The 22653-nt window shown below is 42.7% G+C and overlaps 1 protein-coding gene and 2 long non-coding RNA genes across 7 annotated transcripts in view; 2 read left to right on the top strand and 1 right to left on the bottom strand.

Moving 5' to 3' along the window:
* LOC112133088 (uncharacterized) overlaps nt 1-22653 on the bottom strand; it is a 91360-nt gene that overhangs the window by 27473 nt on the left and 41234 nt on the right. For all 3 annotated transcript variants that reach the window (XR_008524153.2, XR_008524152.2, XR_008524154.2), the window contains exon 3: nt 399-535. This is a non-coding gene — a long non-coding RNA (uncharacterized LOC112133088). The remainder of the gene's footprint in view (nt 1-398; nt 536-22653) is intronic.
* SMIM14 (small integral membrane protein 14) overlaps nt 1-22653 on the top strand; it is an 87665-nt gene that overhangs the window by 46569 nt on the left and 18443 nt on the right. For all 3 annotated transcript variants that reach the window (XM_054553176.2, XM_024245485.3, NM_001131269.2), the window contains 1 exon segment: nt 16696-16744. In XM_054553176.2, coding sequence (XP_054409151.1) covers nt 16696-16744 — 49 coding nt within the window.
* Nucleotides 532-3474, top strand: LOC134761334 (uncharacterized). Its single transcript, XR_010139851.1, has 2 exons — nt 532-2293; nt 2477-3474. It is a non-coding gene; the product is annotated as an uncharacterized LOC134761334 (long non-coding RNA).

Below are 22653 nucleotides of genomic sequence, written 5' to 3'. Positions count from 1 at the left end.
AATTAGCAATACAATTGGTCTTACCAATTTTGAACTGTGTATTTAGGATGTATAGTTATGTTTTATTTATTTATTTAGAATAGAGATAGGGTCTCTCCATGTTGCCCAGGCTGGTGTCAAACTCCTGGCCTCAAGCAATCTTCCCTTCTTGACCTCCCAAAGTACTGGGATTACAGGTGTGAGCCACCACCCTCGGCCGACAGTTTCTTGTGTATTGTTCCCATTATTATTATTGTATAATAAATTTCCCCAAAACTTAGTTCCATAGAACAACCATTCATTAAGCTGACAGACTGTGTCTGGAATTCACACAGCTTGTCTGCTGATCATTGTTTGTATTCTTAGCTAGAAGTCATAGAAGCTGAGGGCAGGAAGTATCTGGAAGCTTGGTTACTCACTGTCTGATAGTTGATGCTGGTGAGTAGCTGGAACCTTAGCTAGTATTGTCAGTTAGAATGTCTACATAGGGCCTTTTCATGTGGCTGCTTGGCTTCCTCATAGAATGATGGCTTGGTTCCAAGGGAGAGCATTCCTCCTGAGAGGAGATGGGAGAGGGAGAGAACTTAGTGTAAGAAGTCACAACACTTTTCCTATATTCTTGGGTGTAGCAGTCACAAGCCTGTCCAGGTTCAAGAGGAGGGCAAACAGATTTCTCTCTTTCCTTCCTCCCTCCTTCCTTTCTTCTTTCTTCTTCCTCCTTTCTTCTTTGACAGAGTCTTGCTCTGTCACCCAGGATGGAGTGCAATGGCTTGACCATAGCCTGGGCTCAAGTGATCCTCCTGCCTTGACCTCCCAAAGTGTTGGGATTACAGGCATGAGCCACAGAGTCTGGCCAGATTTCACCTCTCAATGGGGAGTGGCAAGATTCTAGAAGAGCATGTTTGACTTTAATTCTGTGGCTGTTTTTGGAAAATATAGATAGACACACACATCTTTCTAGAATTTTTTTTTTTTTTTTTTTTTTTTTTTGAGATGGAGCCTCACTCTGTCTCCCAGGCTGGAGTGCAGTGGTGCGATCTCGGCTCCTGCAAGCTCCGCCTCCCTGTTTCATGCCATTCTTCTGCCTCAGCCTCCTGAGTAGCTGGGACTACAGGTGCCCGCCACCACGCCTGGCTAATTTTTTTGTATTTTTGGTAGAGACGGGGTTTCACCGTGTTAGCTAGGATGGTCTCGATCTCCTGACCTCGTGATCCGTCCACCTCGGCCTCCCAAAGTTCTGGGATTACAGGCGTGAGCCACCGCGCCTGGCTCCTTCTAGAAATTTAATTTGCATATACGTATGTATATAGTTTATATTTTTGTTTTACATAGAAGGGATCATAGTATATATACATGCTATGGACTAAATGTTTGTGTACCTACCCCCCAAAATTCATATGTTGAATTCCCTAATCCCCAATGTGCTGGCATTTGGAGGTGGGACCTTTGGAAGGTAATGAGTTCATGAGGGTAGAGGCCTTGTGATAGGATTAGTGCCCATATTAGAAGAGACAGAAAAGAGATGATCCTCTTCTCTACCATGTGAGGATGGAGGAAGAAGACCTCTATCTGCCAGCCAGTAAGAGGACCCATACCAGGAACCAAATCAGCTAGAACTTTGATCTTGGATTTCCCAGCCATCATAGTTGTCAGAAATAAATGTTTGTGTGTAAGCTACCTGGCCCATAGTATTTGTTATTGCAGCCCAAACTAAGACAAAAAGTGTTACTAAAAAGTGGGATGCTACTATAACAAATACCTAAAAACGGGTAAGTGACTTTGCAACTGTGTAATGGAAAGAGGCTGGAAGAGTTTTTAAGTGCATGCTAGAACAAGCTGATATTTGCTGTGAGGGACTATTGGTAGAAGTAAGGGCATTAAAGGTGATTTTGGAGAGGGCTCAGCAAGAAGACAGGAGAATGGTAGAGCAAGCTTCCATCTTACAGAATACATAAATAATCACGTACAGAATTTTAATAGAAAATAAAGTCCATTCTGATATGGTCTTAGAAATGAAGAACGTTACTGGACAATGGAGAAAAGGCAATCTTTGTTACAAAGTAGCAAAGAACTTGGCTGAATTATGTTTGTGTTCTAGTGTTTTCTGGGTGGGAGGTAGAACTTGTGAGTGATGAAATTGGATATTTAGCTGAGGAGATTTCTAAGCAAAATGTTGAAGGAATGGCTTGGTTCCTCCTGATTGTTTGTAGTAAAAATTGAAAGGAGGGAAGCCAATTGAAGATGGAATTATTAAGCAAAAAGGAACCACAACTTAAAGATTTGGAAAATTCTCAGCCTGTCCACATAACAAAAGGTAAGAAAGTTCACAAGAGAACACTAAAGGTATGGTAGACTAACCACTTGATAAGATTTGTGTGGGTGAGAACTGCAGAATCAAATCACCAGCCCCCAGCAGGAAACTGCCAGGTTGAACTAAAAGGGAAGGAGACTGGATGGAATGAAGGAGAATAAAGGTCGGAGTTCTTTTATTTTGCAGGACAAGACCATAGAGCTATTGGGCTGCAAGTGTACATTATTCTTCAAGGCAAGGGAAGAACGATCTGGACATTATTCTTCATGACAAGGGAAGAGTGACCTTAACAGCGATTCAGAGATCATCAGGACTGCCTCTTTGGTTTCAAAGGGGGCAGACCATCCCTTCTGTATCAGCACACCGGTTGGCCTCTGTCCAAAGCTTTTTGGTCATCAAAGCCTTGGGGTTGGTGCTACCTGGAGCCTTGCAGGACAATACATTTCTGCAACTTTTTTTTTCCCACTTCATACATCTTCACTTTAATCTTTTGATATTAGCAAATCAAAGTCAGGCTCCTTTTTAGCAGTGTCATAGTATTGGAATTCTGTCTTTTCTTTTAATAATAGAAGTAGGCTGGGCGCAGTGGCTCATGCCTGTAATCCCAGCACTTTGGGAGGCCGAGGCGGGCGGATCACCTAAGGTCGGGAGTTCAAGACCAGCCTTACCAACATGGAGAAACCCCGTCTCTACTAAAAATACAAAAATTAGCCGGGTATGGTGGCACATGCCTGTAATCTTAGCTACTCAGGAGGCTGAGGCAGGAGAATCACTTGAACCTGGGAGGTGGAGGTTGCAGTGAGCCAAGATTGCACCACTGCACTCCAGCCTGGGCAACAAGAGCGAAACTCTGTCTCTAATAATAATAATAATAATAGAAGTAATACGTGAATATCTAGACCATGAAAGCTTGAAATAATGTAGAAATATGGAGCAAAATGTAAACATGTCCCTTTCTATTGCCCCGCACTCATCCATCCCACTTCATGGCCACTATTACTTGTTTTGTCAGAGCTCACATTAAGTTTGTGGACCTTTCAGTCACATTTCTAGGCACTTATATACTTTTATGTATAATTGAAATAAACTGTTTCATAGGGTATGGCTATGCATTATACTGTTATCTCTTTAATGACAGTAAATTGCATCATTTTTGGTTCAATAAAGTAAACTCAAATTCAGAATGTGCTTTGTAGAGTTGGGGAAAGTATATGAGAAAATCTGGAGTGGTTGCTCAACCTGTGTATCATTTAGGCAAAGTAGCCCAACCTATTAGTATTAGACATTCAAAATATATTTAGATTTGCCTTTAACCTGATTATCTGTAGTCTTTACAAAAATTTTCTTTTCTTTTTTCTTTTTTCTTTTTTTTTTTTTTTTGACAAGTTCTTGCTTGATTGCTCAGGCTGGAGTGCAGTTGCATGATCTTGGTTTACTGCAACCTCTGCCTCCTAGGTTCAAACCATCTTCCCACCTCAGCCTCCCAAGTAGCTGGGACTATAGATGCATGCCACCATACCCAGCTAATTTTTGTATTTCTTGTAGAGACAGGGTCTCCCTATATTGCCCAGGCTGGTCTTGAACTCCTGGGCTCAAGCAATTTGCCCACCTAGGCCTCCTAAAGTATTGGGAATACAGGCATGAGCCACTGCACCCAGCCTGTTTGTCTTTTTTTTTTTTTTTTTTTTTTTGAGACAGTGTCTTACTCTGTCGCTCAGGCTGGAGTGCAGTGGCAACATCTTGGCTCACTGCAAACTCCACCTCCCAGGTTCAAGCAATTCTCCTGCCTCAGCCTCCTGAGTAGCTGGGATTACAGGTGCATGCCACCATGCCCGGCTAATTTTTATATTTTTAGTAGAGACAGGGTTTCACCATGTTGGCCAGGCTGGTCTCAAACTCCTGACCTCAACTGATCCACCTGCCTTGGCCTCCCAAAGTTCTAGGATTACAGGCGTGAGCCACTGTGCCCAGTCCAAATTATTTTCATTATGGAATACTGCATAGAGATGTTACTTAATCAAAATGTGATCAGATGTAGTATTAGGTTCTAGCTGGTTTCCCAGTTGAAACACTGGGCTTCTGCAGAGATGTGATTATGCAGGAAGACTTGAATTGAACGTACCATATTTGTGTTTCATCATTAAAAAAAATTCTCCTATTGTAGTTTGGCTATGTGTATCAAAACTTACAGTGTGCATACCTGTGTTCTAGCAATTCTTCCCTGAGGAGATTAATCAGCTGTGTAAGAATGTATTTATAGGAACATATACACAGCATTGTTTTTCATATATAAATTTGGAAATGATGAAATTAAATGAAATACTGGTGCAGCATTAAAAGATAAGTTTGAGCTATTTGGAGGCATCAGTTTGTGACTGATTGGTAAGTGTGGCAGAAAGATAGCAAAATAACTCAGTGTCTTATTTTGTAAAATATGTGCAATCATATATACTGTGTTACAAAAATGTATACATGTATGCGGAACACATTAACCAAAATGGTAACAGAATGGTTATCATTGGATGGTGGGATTTTGTCCATTTTGTTCACTGCTTTATCCATAACAACTAGAACAATAGGGAGCGACATTAGAAAGAAGGTCATGTTTGTGTTATTTTTATAGGGGCTTTATGTTTTATTTTCCATGTTGGGCTCCTTCTAGATCTTTGGATCTGTAATACAGCCTCCCTCGTTTTGTGACTATGTTTCCAGACCCCAATTTGGAATGAATGACCTGAAGTTGATTATCAGAATACTTAAAACCGGTTAGAATAATAGCCCAGGCGAGTTGGCTCACACCTGTAATCTTAACACTTTGGGAGTCTGAGGTGGGAAGATTGCTTGAGCCCAGGAGTTTGAGACCAGCCTGGGCAACACAGTGAGACCTTGTCTCTAAAAATAATAAAATAAAATAAAAAATTAGCCCGGTGTGGTGGCGTGTACCTGTAGTCCCAACAACTCAGGAAGCTGAGGTGGGAGGATTGCGTAAGCCTGGGAGGTCGAGGCTGCAGTGAGCCATGATTGTGCCACTGCACGCCAGCCAGGGCAATAGAGTGACACCCTGTCTCTTAAAAAAACAAAAAGGCTGGATGCGGTGGCTCATACCTGTAATCCCAGTACTTTGGGAGGCTGAGGCAGGTGGATCGTCTGAGACCAGGAGTTCAAAACTAGCCTGGCCAACATGGCAAAACCCTGAACTACTAAAAATATAAAAATTAGCCGGGTGTGATGGCAGGCATCTGTAATCCCAGCTACTTGGGAGGCTGAGGCACGAGAATTTTGAACCCGGGAGGCGGAGGTTGTGGTAAGCTGAGATCTTACCACCACAATTCGGCTTGGGTGAAAAGAGCGAGACTCTGTTGCTAAAATAAATAAAATAAAAAATTAAAGGTGAAACACAAATGCCATTTAAATGAATACTGAAGTAGAATTTAGCTACTGGTGGACCAGTACAACTGGAATATATAGCCGGTCTTTTTCTATAAGACCCTTTCTTTTTTTTTTGAAATGGAGTTTCACTCTTGTTGCCCAGGCTGGAGTGCATTGGCACAGTCTTGGCTCACTGCAACCTCTGCCTCCTGGGTTCAAGCGATTCTCCTGCCTCAGCCTCCCAAGTAGCTGGGATTACAGCCGTGTGCCACCACACCCGGCTAATTTTGTATTTTTAGTAGAGATAGGGTTTCACCATGTTGGTCAGGCTGGTCTGGAACTTCTGACCTCAAGTGATCCAACTGCCTCAGCTTCCCAAAGTGCTGGGATTACAGGCATAAGCCACCGTGCCCGGCCAAGACCCTTTCATATTCAAAAAGAATCCACTTCCTCCCCTTTTTTCTCTTATGAATTATTTGCTGCAAAGGAAAGATCCAGTTAAATACAAGTTATGGGGGAAGCAAGACAACACAGATACTGTAGGCAAAGTGATAATAACCTTTAGGTTTCAGAGGGTACTCTTCTTCCAGTGTGTTGGTTATAGTTTATCTAAGAAAAGACATTTGCTAGACCAGGCGCGGTGGCTCATTCCTGTAATCCCAGCACTTTGGGAGGCCGAGGCGGGCAGATCACCTGAGGTTGGGAGTTTGAGACCAGCCTGACCAACATGGAGAAACCCCATCTCTTCTAAAAATACAAAACCAGCCGGGTGTGGTGGCACATGCCTGTAATCCCAGCCACTTGGGAGGCTGAGGCAGGAAAATCGCTTGAATCCGGGAGGTGGAGGTTGCAGTGAGCCGAGATCGTGCCATTGCACTCCAGCCTGGGCAACAAGAGTGAAACTCGGTCTCAAAAAAAAAAAAAAGAAAAGACATTTGCTGGGCGTGGTGGCTCACGCCTGTAATCCCAGCACTTTGGAAGGCCCAGGCGGGTAGATTCCTTGAGCTCAAGAGTTCAAGACCAGCCTGGGCCACATGGTGAAACCCCGTCTCTACTAAAAATACAAAAACAGCCAGGCATGGTGGTTGTGCGCCTGAGGTTTGAGCTACTCCTGTGGTCCCAGCTGCTCAGGAGGCTGAGGGAGGCTGAGGATCGTCACTTGAGCTCGGTGCTGGGGTAGAGGGTGGGTAGGGGTGCAGAGGTTGCAGTGAGCCTAGATCGCACCACTGCACTCCAGCCTGGGTGACAGATCAAGACCCTGTCTCAAAAAAAAAAGAAAAAGAAAAAAACGAAAAAAGAAAAGACACCAACTGAGTTAAAAGTTAACCAGTGGAAATCTGTGTGTGTGTCTTTTAATTCTGATGATCATAAGAAGTTATGATAATTAAGTAGCCTGCGAAAACAAAAACAAAAATATGATTTCAGGTTCTGGTTAAAGTGAAGAGACAAACTGTATAAAACTCCATTGTTAACAGGCAGATCTGCTCATTGATAGAGAAGGAACTTAAACATTTGAATTTTAGAGGGAGAATATAAAATTTTTAGGCATAAAATATTTAAAAAACATTTTGTTGGACAGTATATAGAAAAATGCACAATATAAATAATATTAAAATCCAAAATATTAAAGACTAAGGTATTTTAAAGGTTTTTTCCTTCTTAAGCAGAAAGGCCAAATTGAAGATAAGGATAAGTTCTAGGATGATGTACAATAAATTATGCTCATTAGGAAGCACTAGAGTTCTGTTAAGACACTTTCTTAATTAAGCACATGATATTAGCTATAATATTGCAATGATGTGAAAACATTCTATGGGCCATGAGCTGAGTTCTTTATGTACATTAATATTTTATTTATATATTTAATTATATCACTTAATCCTCACGGTGAATTTAAGGTTGATAATAGGTTGTATTTATCTTTTTCATAGTTTGGAACTTTGCTTTAGAAACAGAGACAGGGGCCGGGTGCGGTGGCTCACACCTGTAATCCCAGCACTTTGAGAGGCCGAGGTGGGCGGATCACGAGGTCAGGAGTTCAAGACCAGCCTGACCAACATGGTGAAACCCCGTCTCTACTGAAAATACAAAAATTAGCTGGGCCTGGTGGTACACACCTGTAATCCCAGCTACTTGGGAGGCTGAGGCAGGAGAATTGCTTGAACCTGGGAGGCGGAGGTTGCGGTAAGCCAAGATCGCACCACTGCACTCCAGCCTCGCCTGGGTGACAGAGCGAGACTCCAGCTAAAAAAAAAAAAAAAAAAAGAAAGAAACAGAGACAAGATTTGAACCCAGATACCTCTGACTTTTTGGCTGGGTGTGTTGTTTTATACCTGTAATCCCAGCACTTTGGGAGGCCAAGGTGGGAGGATCACTTGAGCCTAGAAGTTTGAGAACAGTCTGGACAACATAGGGAGACTCTGTCTCTACAAAAATAAAAATTTAAAAACCAGGTGTTGGTGGCACGCATCTGTGGTCCCCACTACTCAGGAGGCTTGAGGTGGGAGGATCACATCAGCCTGGGAGGTCAAGGCTGAGGTGAGTTGTAATCAAGCCACTACACTAGCCCGGGTGACAGAGTGAAACCCTGTCTCAATAATAATAATTAAAAAACCACACACACACACACACACACACAATTTTTGTACCTCACTGTTTGCCAGTTCATTGGCAGCTCTGTTGAATGAGAAAGAAGAACATATCCAACACATATGAGGTTCTTGAGCAGATGTTAAAAAATAGCAATTAAGTTCTTGTTTAGGTATGTTTCAGTAACTCTAGAGAGAGAGATTTTATTCTTTGTAATTTTTTTTTTGAAGAATTTCCCCAGCCTAAGTTTCCTCATGGAAGCTACATTTGTCCACTTGTCATTAGAATCTTCTTTGATCTACATTTCCCCCTAAGCCCATGGCTGCCAAGGCTTGCTTTCTTGCTTTCTTGCTTTTTTTTTTTTGAGACGGAGTCTCACTCTGTCACCCAGGCTGGAGTACAGTGGCACGGTCTTGGCTCACTGCAACCTCTGCCTCCGGGGTTCAAGCGATTCTCCTGCCTCAGCCTCCCAAGCAGCTGGGACTACTGGTGCGCACCACCACACTTGGCTAATTTTTGTGTTTTTTAGTAGAGATGGGGTTGCACCATGTTGGCCAGGTTGGTCTCAAACTCCTGACCTCAAGTGATCTGCCCGCCTCGGCCTTTCAAAGTGCTGGGATTACAAGCATGAGCCCCTGTTCCCGGCCTGCCAAGGCTTTCTAGATAGCCTATTGGACTATTTTAGATTCTATACTTTTCCTTAACATATCTCTGTGGCAAGTCTTCCATTTTCTTAATCCCTTTTTGTGCCTTTTTCTTTTGTTTTTTTTTTTTTTGAGGCACTGTCTAACTGTGTTGTCCAGACTGGAGTGCAGTGGCACAAACACAGCTCACAGCACCCTCGACATCCTGGGCTCAAGCAGTTCTTCCACCTCAGCCTCCTGAGTAGCTGGGATTACAGGTGCACATCACCACATCCAGATAATATTTTAACTTTTTTGTAGAGATGGGGTCTTTCCATGTTGCCCAGGCTGTTCTCAAACTCCTGAGCTCAAGTGATCCTCCCACCTCAGCCTCCCAAAATGCTGGGATTACAGGGATGAGCCACTGCACCTGGCCTATTATGTGTTTTAATCTCTTTTTATTCTGCCTCTTCTCCCACTGAAGAAATACTACTTCATATTATTCTACTCATATTATTCTATTACTGCTTTACTCATATTATGCAGTCTCTGCTTTTTTTTTTTTTTGGACAGAGTCTCACTCTGTTGCCCAGGCTGGAGTGCAGTGGTACAATGTCGGCTCACTGCAACCTCCATTTCCCCAGGTTCAAGCGATTCTGCTGCCTCAGCCTCCCGAGTAGCTGGGATTACAGGTGTGTGCCACCACGCCTGGCTAATTGTTGTATTTTTAGTAGAGACAGGGTTTCACCATGTTGGCCAGGCTTGTCTCGAACTCCTGACCTCAGGCGATCCACCTGCCTCGACCTCCCAAATTGCTGGGAGTACAGGCGTGAGTCACCATGCCCAGCCCAGTCTCTGCTATTTTGAAGTTTCCTCACCTCAAGAACTTTCACGACCATCCTTGTTTAGATGGGGAGATCGAATTCTACTTTTACTTCTTTCTTGGCATCAGTGTTAACATGAATGGTTTCCTGGACAGCAACTACTGTCAGTAAACTGTCCACAAGTGGCACCCATCCCCACATTACTATAATATAGAAAATATTTAAAGTCTATATTTCCATAGATACTGTGGGTATTATCTTTGGTTTTTCTCTAATTGTTGTTTTTACAAATTGTTTCTCTTTGGAGTAGACAAAATCAACATCAATGGTACCACTGTTTTCTCCAAGTAAGTCAAGAGAAAATTGAGATACATTGTAAATTAGGCCTCTCTGCTTAAGAGTTGCATCAAAACTGTGAGGTTCTCAAGTTGGGTGTGGTAGCACACACCTGTGGTACCAGCTACTTGGGAGCCTGGGGCGGGAGGATTGCTTGAGCCTGGGAAGTGTAGGCTGCAGTGAGCTATGATTGTGCTGCTGCACTTCAGCCTGGGCACCAGAGAAGACCTTGTTTCTTAAAAAACAAACAAAATTCCCAAAACTAAAATTCTCCTGTTTTACTGCATACTGGACACATGGTTTTTGAATGCTTTAAAAGACTACGATTTACCCATCGTAGGTGTTTGAATTCAACACATTGAATATACATTCCAGCACACTTTGCTTTGCCAAAAACCTTAAGTCCTGGACTAGGAATGTGGTTGTGGTACTTCGGCATTTCATTATTCAGAGCCTAGAGCATAGCCTGTTTGTGAATATGAGGAATGTAGCCGTCAAGCCACAGAAGGGCAGGATCCAACACCAGCTCTTGGCAAGATGTCCCAAAGACTCACCGTAGCTTGGTCTAAGATGAAGTTGCTTCTCTTAGCCAGGCTCCTGATAATTTCTTTCATTCTTGATTGTGTTTGTGAGTAGGTGTACACAGGCACTCATTTTTCATTTAAAACTGAAAGGAGACCAAGCACAGTAACTCACACCTAAATCCCAGCACTTTAGGAGGCCGAGGTGGGAGGATCACTTGAGGTCACGAGTTCAAGACCAGCCTGGCCAACATGGTGAAACCCTGTGTCTCCTAAAAATACAAAAATTAGCTGGGCGTGATGGTGCAGGTCTGTAATCTCAGCTACTAGGGAGGCTGAGGCAGGAGAATCACTTGAATCCAGGAGGTGGAGATTGCGGTGAGCCGAGATTGCATCACTCTACTCCAGCCTGGGAGACAGAGTCAGGCTCCGTCTCAAAAAAAAAAAAAAAAGGCTTAAAGGGCTCCTGTCTGCCCAGCAGTGAGCTAAAAACCGTATTCTTTTCTACTGAAAGGCATAATTTGACTCCTGCTTTTCTGGCTCCCTTTACCTAGGAGAAACACTTATGAACCAACACACCTTCCATATTAAACTGGCATAATTTCTCTAATTACCAATTGTGTGTGAGTAATTGGTTCTATAGATACTCATATAGCAGGAAAAATTGTACATTACTTAGCATCAAAGGGAAGCCTCCTCCTCCTCCTGGTGGAAGGAGGAGAGATTAGTGCTGAAGAAAAACACTGGTCATGTTCATCTTAAAGACTACTGAATGACAGGCCAGGCGTGGTGGTTCATGCCTGTAATCCCAGCACTTTGGGAGGCCGATGCGGGCGGATCACAAGGTCAGGAGTTCGAGACCAGCCTGGCCAACATGGTGAGGACCAAAGAACATAATAAATTAAAGTTGTTAGTATAGTATTAGCATACAGCAAGTTCCTAGAAATATTTGTTACAATTGCCCGACATGGTGCTGCACACCGTGTTCTGTTACTTGGGAGGCTGTGGCAGGAGGATCACTTGAGTCCAGGAATTTGAGACCAGCCTGGGCAACATAGTGAGACCGTGTATCTAAAAATAAAGAATTTTAAAAAATTGTTACAACAATTGCAATTATGTGGAAGTCTGCATATTTTAAGACTAGAAAAGAATACATAGTAATGATAATTGTATTAAGGCAGTGAGTAAATCCATATTAATTTCTAGGTATTCTGTAATCTATTGTAATGTATAATATAAATGATAAGTTATTTATTACAAATGCTTTTAAAAATATGTGAGATATATATATATATTTTGAGATGGGGTCTTGCTCTGTGGCCCAGGCTGGAGTGCAATGGCGCGATCTCAGCTCACTGCAACCTCCACCTCGCAGGTTCAAGTGCTCTCCTGCCTCAGCCTCCCAAGTAGCTGGGATTACAGGTGGGCACCACGACGTCCAGCTGTTTCGTATTTTTAGTAGAGATGGGGTTTCGCTATGTTGGCCAGGCTAGTCTTGAACTCCTGACTTCAAGTGATCTGCCTGCCTCGGCCTCCCAAAGTGCTAATTTTAACGTTTGTGTTAAAATATGTTTGTATTCAAATATATCAAATATTATATAATGGAAAAAAAATTCCTATTCCACAGTGTTAAAAATATATAGGTATTCCAGCCAGGTGTGGTGGCTCATGACCGTAATCCCAGCACTTTGGGAGGCCGAGGCGGGCAGATCACTGGAGGTCAGGAGTTCGAGACCAGCCTGGCCAATATGGTGAAACCCTATCTCTACTAAAAATACAAAATTAGCCGGGCATGATGGCAGGCGCCTGTAATCCCAGCTCCTTGGGAGGCTGAGGCAGGAGAATCACTTGAACCCAGGAGGCGGAGGTTGCAGTGAGCTGAGATTGTGCCACTGCACTGCACTCCAGCCTGGGCAACACAGCAAGACTCTGTCTCAAAGAAAAAAAAAAATATATATATATATATGTACACATACACATAGGTATAGGTTATATACATTGGTAGGTCTTAGAGTTGGAGGCAGTCAGAGAAATTACAACATGAAATTGTGATGATCCGAGCCTTTGTAGAGAGCATTTGGTTCTGAGGTTAACTAAATGCAGCAGCTAAGTAACATGTCTCAGACGCTTCAACCACAGTGGCCTTTTGGTTCCTTGATACTGACTCACAGGCAGGGCACCATGTCACCTAGGGACCTCCTAGTCATGTACTTTGCCTGAAATGTGCCTACCTTTGATCTTTACTATCTTGTAAATAGCCCTTAAGTGTCACTGCCTCTGTCTTCCTAATTTAAAGTGGCTACTCAACTGCCCTTCTGTCATACCATGCTATTTTCATTCTCTGCATGGGTCTCTGACATTTAAAAAATATGTGTTCATTCCAGAAGTTTTGTAGAAAGTGTTATATAAAAAGAAAGAAAGAAAAAAAAAAAAAAACCAGGCATGGTGACTCATGCCTGTAATCCCAGCACTTTGGGAGGCCGAGGCAAGTGGATCACTTGAGATCAGGAGTTAGAGACCAACCTGGCCAACATGGTGAAACCCCATCTCTATTGAAAATACAAAAATTAGCCAGGCATGGTGGGGCATGCCTGTAATCCCAACTACTTGGTAGGCTGAGGCAGGACAATCACTTGAACCTGGGAGGTGGAGGTTGCAGTGAACTGAGATCATGCCACTGCACTCCAACCTTGGTGACAGAGTGAGACTCCATCTCAAAAAAAAAAAAAAAGTAGGCCGGGTATGGTGGCTCACGCCTGTAATCCCAGCACTTTGGGAGGCTGAGGCGGGTGGATCCTTTGAGCCCAGGAGTTCAAGACCAGCCTGGGTAACATAGCAAAACCCCATCTCTACAAAAATACAAAAAAAAAAAAAAAAAAAAAAGCTGGGCATGGTGATGTGCACCTGTAGTCCAGCCACTCAGGAGGCTAAGGTAGGAGGATCGCTTGAGTCCAGGAGGCAGAGATTGCAGTAAGCCAAGATTGTGCCAGTGCATTCTAGCCTGGGCAACAGAGCAAGACCCTATCTTAAAAAAATAATAAGAATGTGTAATTTTAGTAAGAGTTTTTTGATTGACTCCTTTCATATTTAGAAAGGGTTAAGATAATACAGCATATTTTTACATTAAGATCTGGCTGGGCATGGTGGCTCATGACTGTTTGTAATCGCAACACTTTGGGAGGCTGAGGTGGGTGGATTGCTTGAGCTCAGGAGTTCGAGACCAGCCTGGGCAACATAGACCCTGTTTCTATTTCATTAAAATTAATTTTTTAAAAAAATCTGTTTTCTTCACTGGGCTTGGTGGCACATGCCTGTAATCCCAGCACTTTGGGAGGCATAGGCTGACAGATCGCTTGAGCTCAGGAGTTCAAGACCAGCCTAGGCAATATGATAAAATCCCAGCTCTACCAAAAAATATAAAAATGTGGCGCTGTAGTCCCAGCTACTTGGGAGGCTGAGGCGGGAGGATTGCTTTGAGCTGTGATCGCGCCGCTCATCTCTAGCTTGAGTAACAAAGTGAAACTCTGTCTCAAAAAAAAAAAAAATCTATTTTCTCATTCTTATTCAAACAAGACTAGTTTTTTTGTTTTGTTTTGTTTTTGAAACAAGGTCTACCACCACCAGGCCTGGCTAATTTTTCTATTTTTTTGTAGAATGAGAGGTTCAGCATGTTGCCCAGGCTGGTCTCAAACTCCTGCCTTGGCTTCCCAAAGTGCTAGAATTACAGGCATGAGCCACCGGGCCTGGCTCCAAACAGGATTACTTTTAGTAGTATACACCAAAGCAAGCCTGATCATCTTAGAGAATAATTTACAAAATGATTCGTTTAGTTGTTAATTCTAATAATTGTTTAGTTGAAGTCATAATTTGTATGGCACAGTAATAAAAGCTAACATTTCTTGAGTCATTACTGCATTTCACATTTGTTATCCATTTTAATTCTCACTAGTACTCTTAGATATAGGTGATATTATATCCTCATTTTACCAGAGGAGGAAACTGAAGCTTAGAGGTGTTAAATTACTTGCCTCAAGGTCTTGAAACTTAGGAAGTTGCAGGGCCAGGTGCTGTGGCTCAACGCTTGTAATCCCAGCACTTTGGGAGGCTGAGGTGGGCGGATTGCCTGAGCTCAGGAGTTTGAGACCAGCCTGGGCAACATGGTGAAACCCTGTCTCTACTAAAATACAAAAGAAATTAGACGGGCATGGCGGCATGCACCTGTAAGGAGGCTGAAGCAGAAGAATTGCTTGAACCCGGGAGGCAGAGGTTGCAGTGAGCCGAGATTGCGCCACTGCACTCCAGCCTGGGCGACAGAGCGAGACTCCGTCTCTAAGAATAAAAAAGAAAAAAAAAAAAAAGAAAGTTGCAGAACCAGACTTTAAATCTAGGCTTGTCATTCTGCAGAGCCATGCTGAACCAGCTAAGCACTACTGCACCATAGTTGCCATCCCAAACAATTGCAAGTGTGGATTACTACTCTAATGGAGAGGGTGTAGTTAGTAATGAGACTAACTTGGAAAGTTATATGCCCCTCATTGTCTTTACTATTTATTCATCTCTATTTTAAGGTTTATGAGATTTTCGTTTTTAAACATCCTAAAAGGTCTCAGCATAGGTTTGTATGCTTATAAAAGGATGGCTTATAATATAGATAGATGGGACTTTTCTTTTTTAACTTGCTTTTAAAATTGATAATCACATGATTCTAAAATTATATAAAAAGACAGACATTGAAAAATTTAGCTCCTATTTCTGTCACTCTTCTCTACTCCCCCATTGTACCTTCACTCCTTGTGGTAACTCCTTTTATTAGTTTCTTATCTATCCAACCACTGATTCTTTATGCTTCCTTTCAAAGATGTGTTTTCTACAAATAGAATCTGTTTTTTTTTTTCTTTATCTGCTTCTAATTTTCAATGAGAAGAAAAATCTCTTTAACAAAGGTTTACTCTTCTAGTTCTCTACAGTTTAGCACTTTCCCTTTGGGATGCCTAATTATATATTGGCAGCAAGAATTTGTGTCATGGGTGATTTTTTAAAAATTATTTAATTGAAATGGGTCAGTTGTAACAGATCACAGTATATTTGAAAATTATTTTGGGTAGGAAAAAAAGTAGACAGCCCCTCAGAGTATTCTGTGTTTGTGTATGATTTTGAAGATACATTCTGTGACAGCATTCACTAAAAACCAAAACATGGGGCGTGGGCATGGTGGCTCATGCCTGTAATCCCAGCACTTTGGGAGGCCAAGGCAAGTGTATCACTTTAGGTCAGGAGTTCAAGACCAGCCTGGACAACATGGTGAAAGCCCATCTCTACTGAAAATACAAAAAAACTATCTGGGTGTGGTGGCGGGTGCCTGTAATCCAAGCTACTCAGGAGGCTGAGGCAGGAGAATCGCTTGAACCTGGGAGGCGGAGGTTGCAGTGAGCCGAGATTGCACCATTGCACTCCAGCCTGGGCAACAAGAGTGAAACTAAATAATAATAATTATAATAATAATAATATAATAATAATAATAATAATAAAAACCAAAACATGGTTCATCACTAGACTGGTCAACATAGTAAGACCCCCATCTCTACAAAATGATTTTTAAAATATTACCCAGGCATGGTGGCACACACTTGTAGTATCAGCTACTCAGGAGGCTGAGGCAGGAAGGTCATTTGAGCCCAGGAGTTTGAAGCTGCAGTGAGCTAGGATTGCACCCCTGCACTCTAGCCTAGGCAACAGAGTGAGACCCTGTCTCAAAAAACAAAACAAAACATGATTTTTTTTTTTTAAGACAAGGTCTCGCTCTGTCACCCAGGCTGGAGTGCAATGGTGCCATCTTGGCTCACTGCAACATTTGCCTCCCAGACTCAAGTGATCCTCCCACCTCAGCCTCCCTAATAGCTGGGACTACAGGCACACACCACCACACCTGGCTAATTTTTGTATTTTTTGTAGACATGGGGTATTGCTATGTTACCCAGGCTGGTCTTGAATGTCTGAGCTCAAACAATCCACCCGCCTCAGCCTCCAAAGTGTGGGATTATAGGCGTGAGCCACCGCACCCGGCCAAAACATGATCTTTCTAATAATTATTGTCCACTTTTGTTTAAGTCTAATCGCTAACTTCCCTGTCTTATTCATTGTAGTTACGGCAGTCCCAGTCCTACTGCACAGACACAGAATGTCTTCAGGAATGTAAGTACCACTGAGACAGGAGGAAGGATGGCATTGGGGGCAGAATTAGAGGCCAGATGCCTGTGAATATTTGTCAGAATTTATTCTTACATTGCCTATTCTGGTGGTTACCAAAAAAAAAAAAAAAAAAAGAGTGACACATACACACAAAAGAAAGAAATTATTCTCATAGTTTGCTCTTTAATAAGAAAATGGTTCTCAGTAATGTATTTGCTACTTGACTATTTCATTTTTTAACTTAGAACTTTTTTCATGCCTCAAAAACCCTGCTTATTGCAGAATATTATAAAATAAGTATAAGGAAAAAAAAAGGCTGGGTGCAGTGGCTCACACCTGTAATCCTTGCACTTTGGGAAGCTGAGGCCGGTGGATCGTTTGAGTCCAGGAGTTTGAGATCACCCTGGGCAACATGGGGAAACCCTGTCTCTACAAAAAATACAAAAATTAGTGGGGTGTGGTAGTGCATGCCTGCAGCCTCAGCTACTCCTGAGGCTGAGGTGGGAGGATCACCTGAGCCGGGGGAGGTTGAGGCTGCAGTGAGCTGTGATCGCACGACTGCACTCCAACCTGGGTGACTGGAGTGAGACCCTGTCTCTCAAAAAAAAAAAAAAAAAAAGAAGAACTTCCAGAATAGTTAAAGATAACCACTGTTGACAAATTCGGGTATATCCTAGTCTTTTTTTCTTGGCAAATATGTCTGTAACAGGGCACTGTGGGCAGGTGTAACTGGGACATCAAAGCTGCTTGCGCAAACCATTCACTCTCTCCCTAACATCTATTTGCATCTGTTGGCAGGCTTGAGAATTCTTTTTTTTTTAATTTTTTTTAATTTTTTTTTTAAGAAACGGTGTCTTGCTTTGTCACCCACACTAAATGCAATTGTGCGATCATGGCTCACTGCAGCCTTGACCTCCCAGGCTCAAGTGATCCTCCCACCTCAGCCTCCCTAGTAGGTGGGACTACAGGGATGCACCACCATGCATGGCCAATTTTTTAGAATTTTTTTTAGAGTCAAGGTCTTCCCATGTTGCCCACGTGGGTCTTAAACTCCTGGGATCAAGTGATCCTTCTGCCTTGGCCTCCCAAAATGCTCGGATTACAGGCGTGAGCCACCATGCCCAGCCACTTGAGAACTTCTTAGGTGGGGAGGCCATTCTTTTCCATGTGTGGAAACTTTGGGTGCCTGTGGAGTTCATTCCTTTGGCTCTGACATTAACATGCGCATCAAAGAATTTGGCAGTGGAGAAGTTTCTCCACATGGCTTTATGGGCAGTAGTGATGGTAAAGTGAGAATCAGTAGGAAGATGAATACTGCATGGTATATGTAGGTGACAGACTTAGTGGCCATTATGTGACACATCTTTTTTCAGGATACTCAGAAATACTTTGAGAGATGCTTTAAGGGGAACTAGTAAAATAGTATTTAAACCAATCCAGTCTTGTACCAGAAGACTACAAGAAGGAAAGTATGACATTCACAGGATGGTGAAGCCTGGCATAATTAGATCTCATATAAACTTACAGAAATGGGATCACATTGTATATGTTATTTTTCACTACTTATAAAATATCAACATATATTTGTCTTACTATTTATTGAGCCAGGCATGGTGCTCCTGGAGTCCCAGCTACTTGGGAGGCTGAGGCAGAAGGATCACTTGAGCCCAGGAGTTTGAGGCTGCAGTGAGCAATGTTCATGCCACTGCACTCCAGCCTGGATGACAAAGTGAGATCCCATCTCAAAAAAAAAATTGTTGATTAAATAATAATTCATTGTGGGGAAGCACCAGCGTTTAAATGATTTCCTTTTACTAGAATCTTAGGTTGCTGATATATTTTTTGCTATTATAAACAACACTTGAATAAACATTCTTTGTGTGCATATGTTGGGGAGGACAAATAATTTTTTCTTCAACCTGAGAGTTCTTTGCTGAGACACCCTATAACAAAGGATAGATTGCCGGGCATGGTGGCTCACGCCTGTAATCCTAGAATTTTGGGAGGCTGAGGTGGGCAGATCAGTTGAGGCCAGGAGTTTGAGACCAGCCCGGCCAACATGGAAACTCTGTCTCTACTAAAAATACAAAAATTAGCTGGGCGTAGTGGCATGTGCCTGTAGTCCCAGCTGCTCTGGAGGCTGAGGCACCAGAATCACTTGAACCCAGGAGGCAGCGGTTGCAGTAAGCTGAGATCACACCACTGCACTCCAGCCTGGGTGACAGGGCGAGACTCTCTAAAAAAGAAAAAAAAACAAAAAACAGATAGATGAACAAGGGAAAAGCAAGTTTATTAATGTGTGTGGCATCACGTGGGAGAAAGCTCAATGCAAAGTAACTCAAAGCAGTGGCTCAGAACTCTGGCTTATGTAGCATCTTCAACAAAGAACAATACATTTGTGGAAAAAGGGCAGAACATAGGAAAGAGATTTTAGGCTTCCAAGGATAGGAGACTGGGAAAGTAAATATTTGGGAGGAAACTAATGGAGTAAGGTTTGTTTACAGACTCCTCTGGTGCTGTCTCTGGACTATCAAGTCTGTAGGGTTGTGTATAAAGGAGAATTTGTATCCTACCTTTAGGCAGAAAAGAGGGGAATAGAGAGAGCTTTTCTTCTGTTTGCTACTTCCTAATTGCCTACAGCTCAAAAATAATTTCTTTTTTTCTTTTTTTTTGAGATGAAGTCTTGCTTTGTCGCCCAGGCTAGAGTGCAGCGGCGCAGTCTCAACTCACTGCAACCTCCGCCACCCAGGTTCAGGCAATTCTAGTGCCTCAGCCTCCCAAGTAGCTGGGATTACAGGCATGAGCCACCGTGCCCGGCCTCTCAAAAATAATTTCTATGTCAAAAAGGCATATTTTGGGGTGATACGTTCTGGTTTTCTTCACACATTTTAAGGCTATTTACATATTGCCAAATTGCATTTATTAGTAGGTTAGTTGCTGATACGTAACATCTCTGAAACAGAGCTGCCTGTTTATTATGTATATGAAACTAAAGACACAGTAAGGTAATTGTAAAGAGACTTGTTATACATTATGATTTTTATTACTTTGTGAACTGGGTGTCCCATCAAATTCCAGATATAACAACTTAGAGAAGTAGGAGCTAGTGCAGTGCCTAGCCTAAAGTAGAAATTTTGTCGGAACCTAGTCCATTTGGGTGATATATATGCCTTCAAGACAAGAAAGCAATAGAAATGTGCATTGTTAGGACAATGGGTGGTGGTTCCCTCCCTCCAGACTTCTTTATGTTACTTCTCCAGTAGCATTCATTAATCTACAATGTACAGCTCAAATATTTGCCTCAACAGGTAAAGCTAAAACCTGTTTTCCTAGTTGAAAATAATTTTATTGAACCTCCCCATGGGAAAACAAGTGTTTATTACATGTGCAGCTTTTGTGACTCTTGAACCAGCCCCGCCTATAACCAAATATACTCATTCCTGTGGGTAAAATGTCACTTCCTAACTCTAAAAAGAAAGGTGAAATTTTGAACATTCATTTAGGCATATTGGCAAGTTTTTCTTTCCCCCCAATTCTTTTAGCAGTTGGTAAAAATCCTTTCTGAGAGCTAGGCTTTTAAATGGTTAAACAGTAGTTTACTGTGAGGGATAGAATTATTTTTCTTATATTCTAAATTTTCTCCAGTGAGCTTATACTTTTTTCTTAAAATAATAAAACATATATTTTGTAGCTATCTTTATATTTAGATATATGTGTTACTATTCAATTGGAAAAAGTTATTTTTTAAAATTAAATATATGTTTTAGGATTGTGGGAATTTGAGGCTTCATAAGAATTGAAATAAGTCTTGAAGAAATATGTTTTATTCTCTTCTCCTGACTTTTTTAAATTGGTCGCTTTCGTTCATTTCTGCCTTTTATTTCTGTAGTTGTATTTTGTATATATTCCATTGTCTTATTTTTTTTACTCTTCCCCTTTTCACAGGTGTTATTCCATTGTTTTAGAACAGTGTTAAATCATTGTGATATCAGAAATATCATTTATTCGTTTAGTCATAGAAGCAGCTGCTAGGTAGATTCAATGTTGTTAAAACACAGACCAAAGAGTAAATGGTGGAGAAATATATAAATGTATATGTTCTTTTGTTTTGTTTTGTTTTGTTTTTGAGATGGAGTCTTGCTCTGTTGCCCAGGCTGGAGTGTAGTGGCGCGATCTCGGCTCACTGCAACGTCCGCCTCCCAGGCTCAAGCTATTCTCCTGCCTCAGCCTCCCAAGTAGCCAGGATTACAGGAATGCACTACCACACCTGGCTAATTTTTTGTATTTTTAGTAGAGATGGGGTTTCGCCATGTTGGCCAGGCTGGTCTCAAACTCCTGACCTCAAGTGATCCACCCACCTCTGCCTCCCAAAGTGCTGGGATTACAAGCGTGAGCTACCACACCCGGCCTGTATGTTCTTATTTATACAATCTATTTGGGCTTTAGCATTTGGCATTGAATATGGTTTGGGGTGTTTTTGTTTGTTTTTTGTTTTGTTTTGAGACAGGGTCTCACTTTGTCACCCAGGCTTGAGTGCAGTGGAGCAAACAGGGCTCACTGCAACCTTGACCTTCCAGGCTCAGTAATCCTCCCACTTCAGCCTCCTGAGTAACTGGGACTACAGGAGCATGCCACCATGCCTGGCTAATTTTTTTTTTCTTTCTTTCGAGACGGAGTCTTGCTCTTGTTGCCTAAGCTGGAGTGCAATTGCATGATTTCAGCTCACTGCAACCTCCACCTCCCGGGTTCAAGCGATTCTCCTGCCTCAGCCTCCTGAGTAGCTGGGATTATAGGCACCTGCCACTGCGCCCGGCTAATTTTTGTATTTTTAGTAGAGACAGGGTTTTGCCATGTTGGCCAGGCTGGTCTCGAACTCCTGACCTCGTGATCCACCTGCCTCAGCCTCCCAAAGTGCTGGGATTACAGGTGTGAGCCACCATGCCCGGCCTAATTTTTGTATTTTTTGTAGAGACAGGGTTTTGCATGTTACCCAGGCTGGTCTCAAACTCCTGAGCTCAAGCAGTCCACCTGCCTCGGCCTCCCAAAGTGCTGGGATTACAGGCATGAGCTGCCACACCTGGCCCATTTTTAGTATTTAGCATACAATTCTTAGCCTTCTGCTTCTTCCTGATAAAGTTGTAATCTGAGAAATTATCTAGTTTCAACCTTTAATAACTAACTCTTCTCCATATTTCCCATCTTTATTATTTTTCCTCATGTCACATTGCAGCTTCCTTTTTTTTTTTTTCTTTTTTCTTTTTTTGAGACGGAGTTTTGCTCTGTTGCCTAGGCTGGAGTGCAATGGCGCGATCTCGGCTCACTACAACCTCCACCTCCTGGACTCAAGCAGTTCTCCTGCCTCAGCCTCCCAAGTAGCTGGGATTACAGGCGTGCACCAGCATCCCCAGCTAATTTTTTTTTTTTTTTTGAGATGGAGTCTCACACTGTCGCCAGGCTGGAGTGTAGTGGTGCAATCTCAGCTCACTGCAACCTCCACCTCCCAGGTTCAAGCGATTCTCCTGCCTCAGCCTCCCGAGTAGCTGGGACTACAGGTGCACGCCACCATGCCTGGCTAATTTTTGTAATTTTAGTAGAGGTTTCACCATGTTGGCCAGAATGGTCTCGATCTCTTGACCTCATGATCCGCCTGCCATGGCCTCCCAAAGTGCTGGGATTACAGGCGTGAGCCACCGCGCCTGGCCTAATTTCTGTATTTTTAGTAGAGACAGGGTTTCCCTATGTTGCTGAGGCTGGTCTTGAACTCCTGACCTCAGGTGATCCACCCACCTCAGCCTCCCAAAGTGCTGGAATTACAGGCGTGAGCCACCATGCCCGGCTGCATTGCGGCTATCTGCTGTCTTCTTTCTCGGTGCCTCTGTCTGTCCCCCCGTCCTCTTAACTTTTATCCTTGG

This window comes from Pongo abelii, chromosome 3 (assembly GCF_028885655.2).
Source record: "Pongo abelii isolate AG06213 chromosome 3, NHGRI_mPonAbe1-v2.0_pri, whole genome shotgun sequence".
Taxonomy (NCBI): domain Eukaryota; kingdom Metazoa; phylum Chordata; class Mammalia; order Primates; family Hominidae; genus Pongo; species Pongo abelii.
Note: the sequence above shows the minus strand (reverse complement) of the source record. Positions and strands in the feature narration are given on the sequence as shown.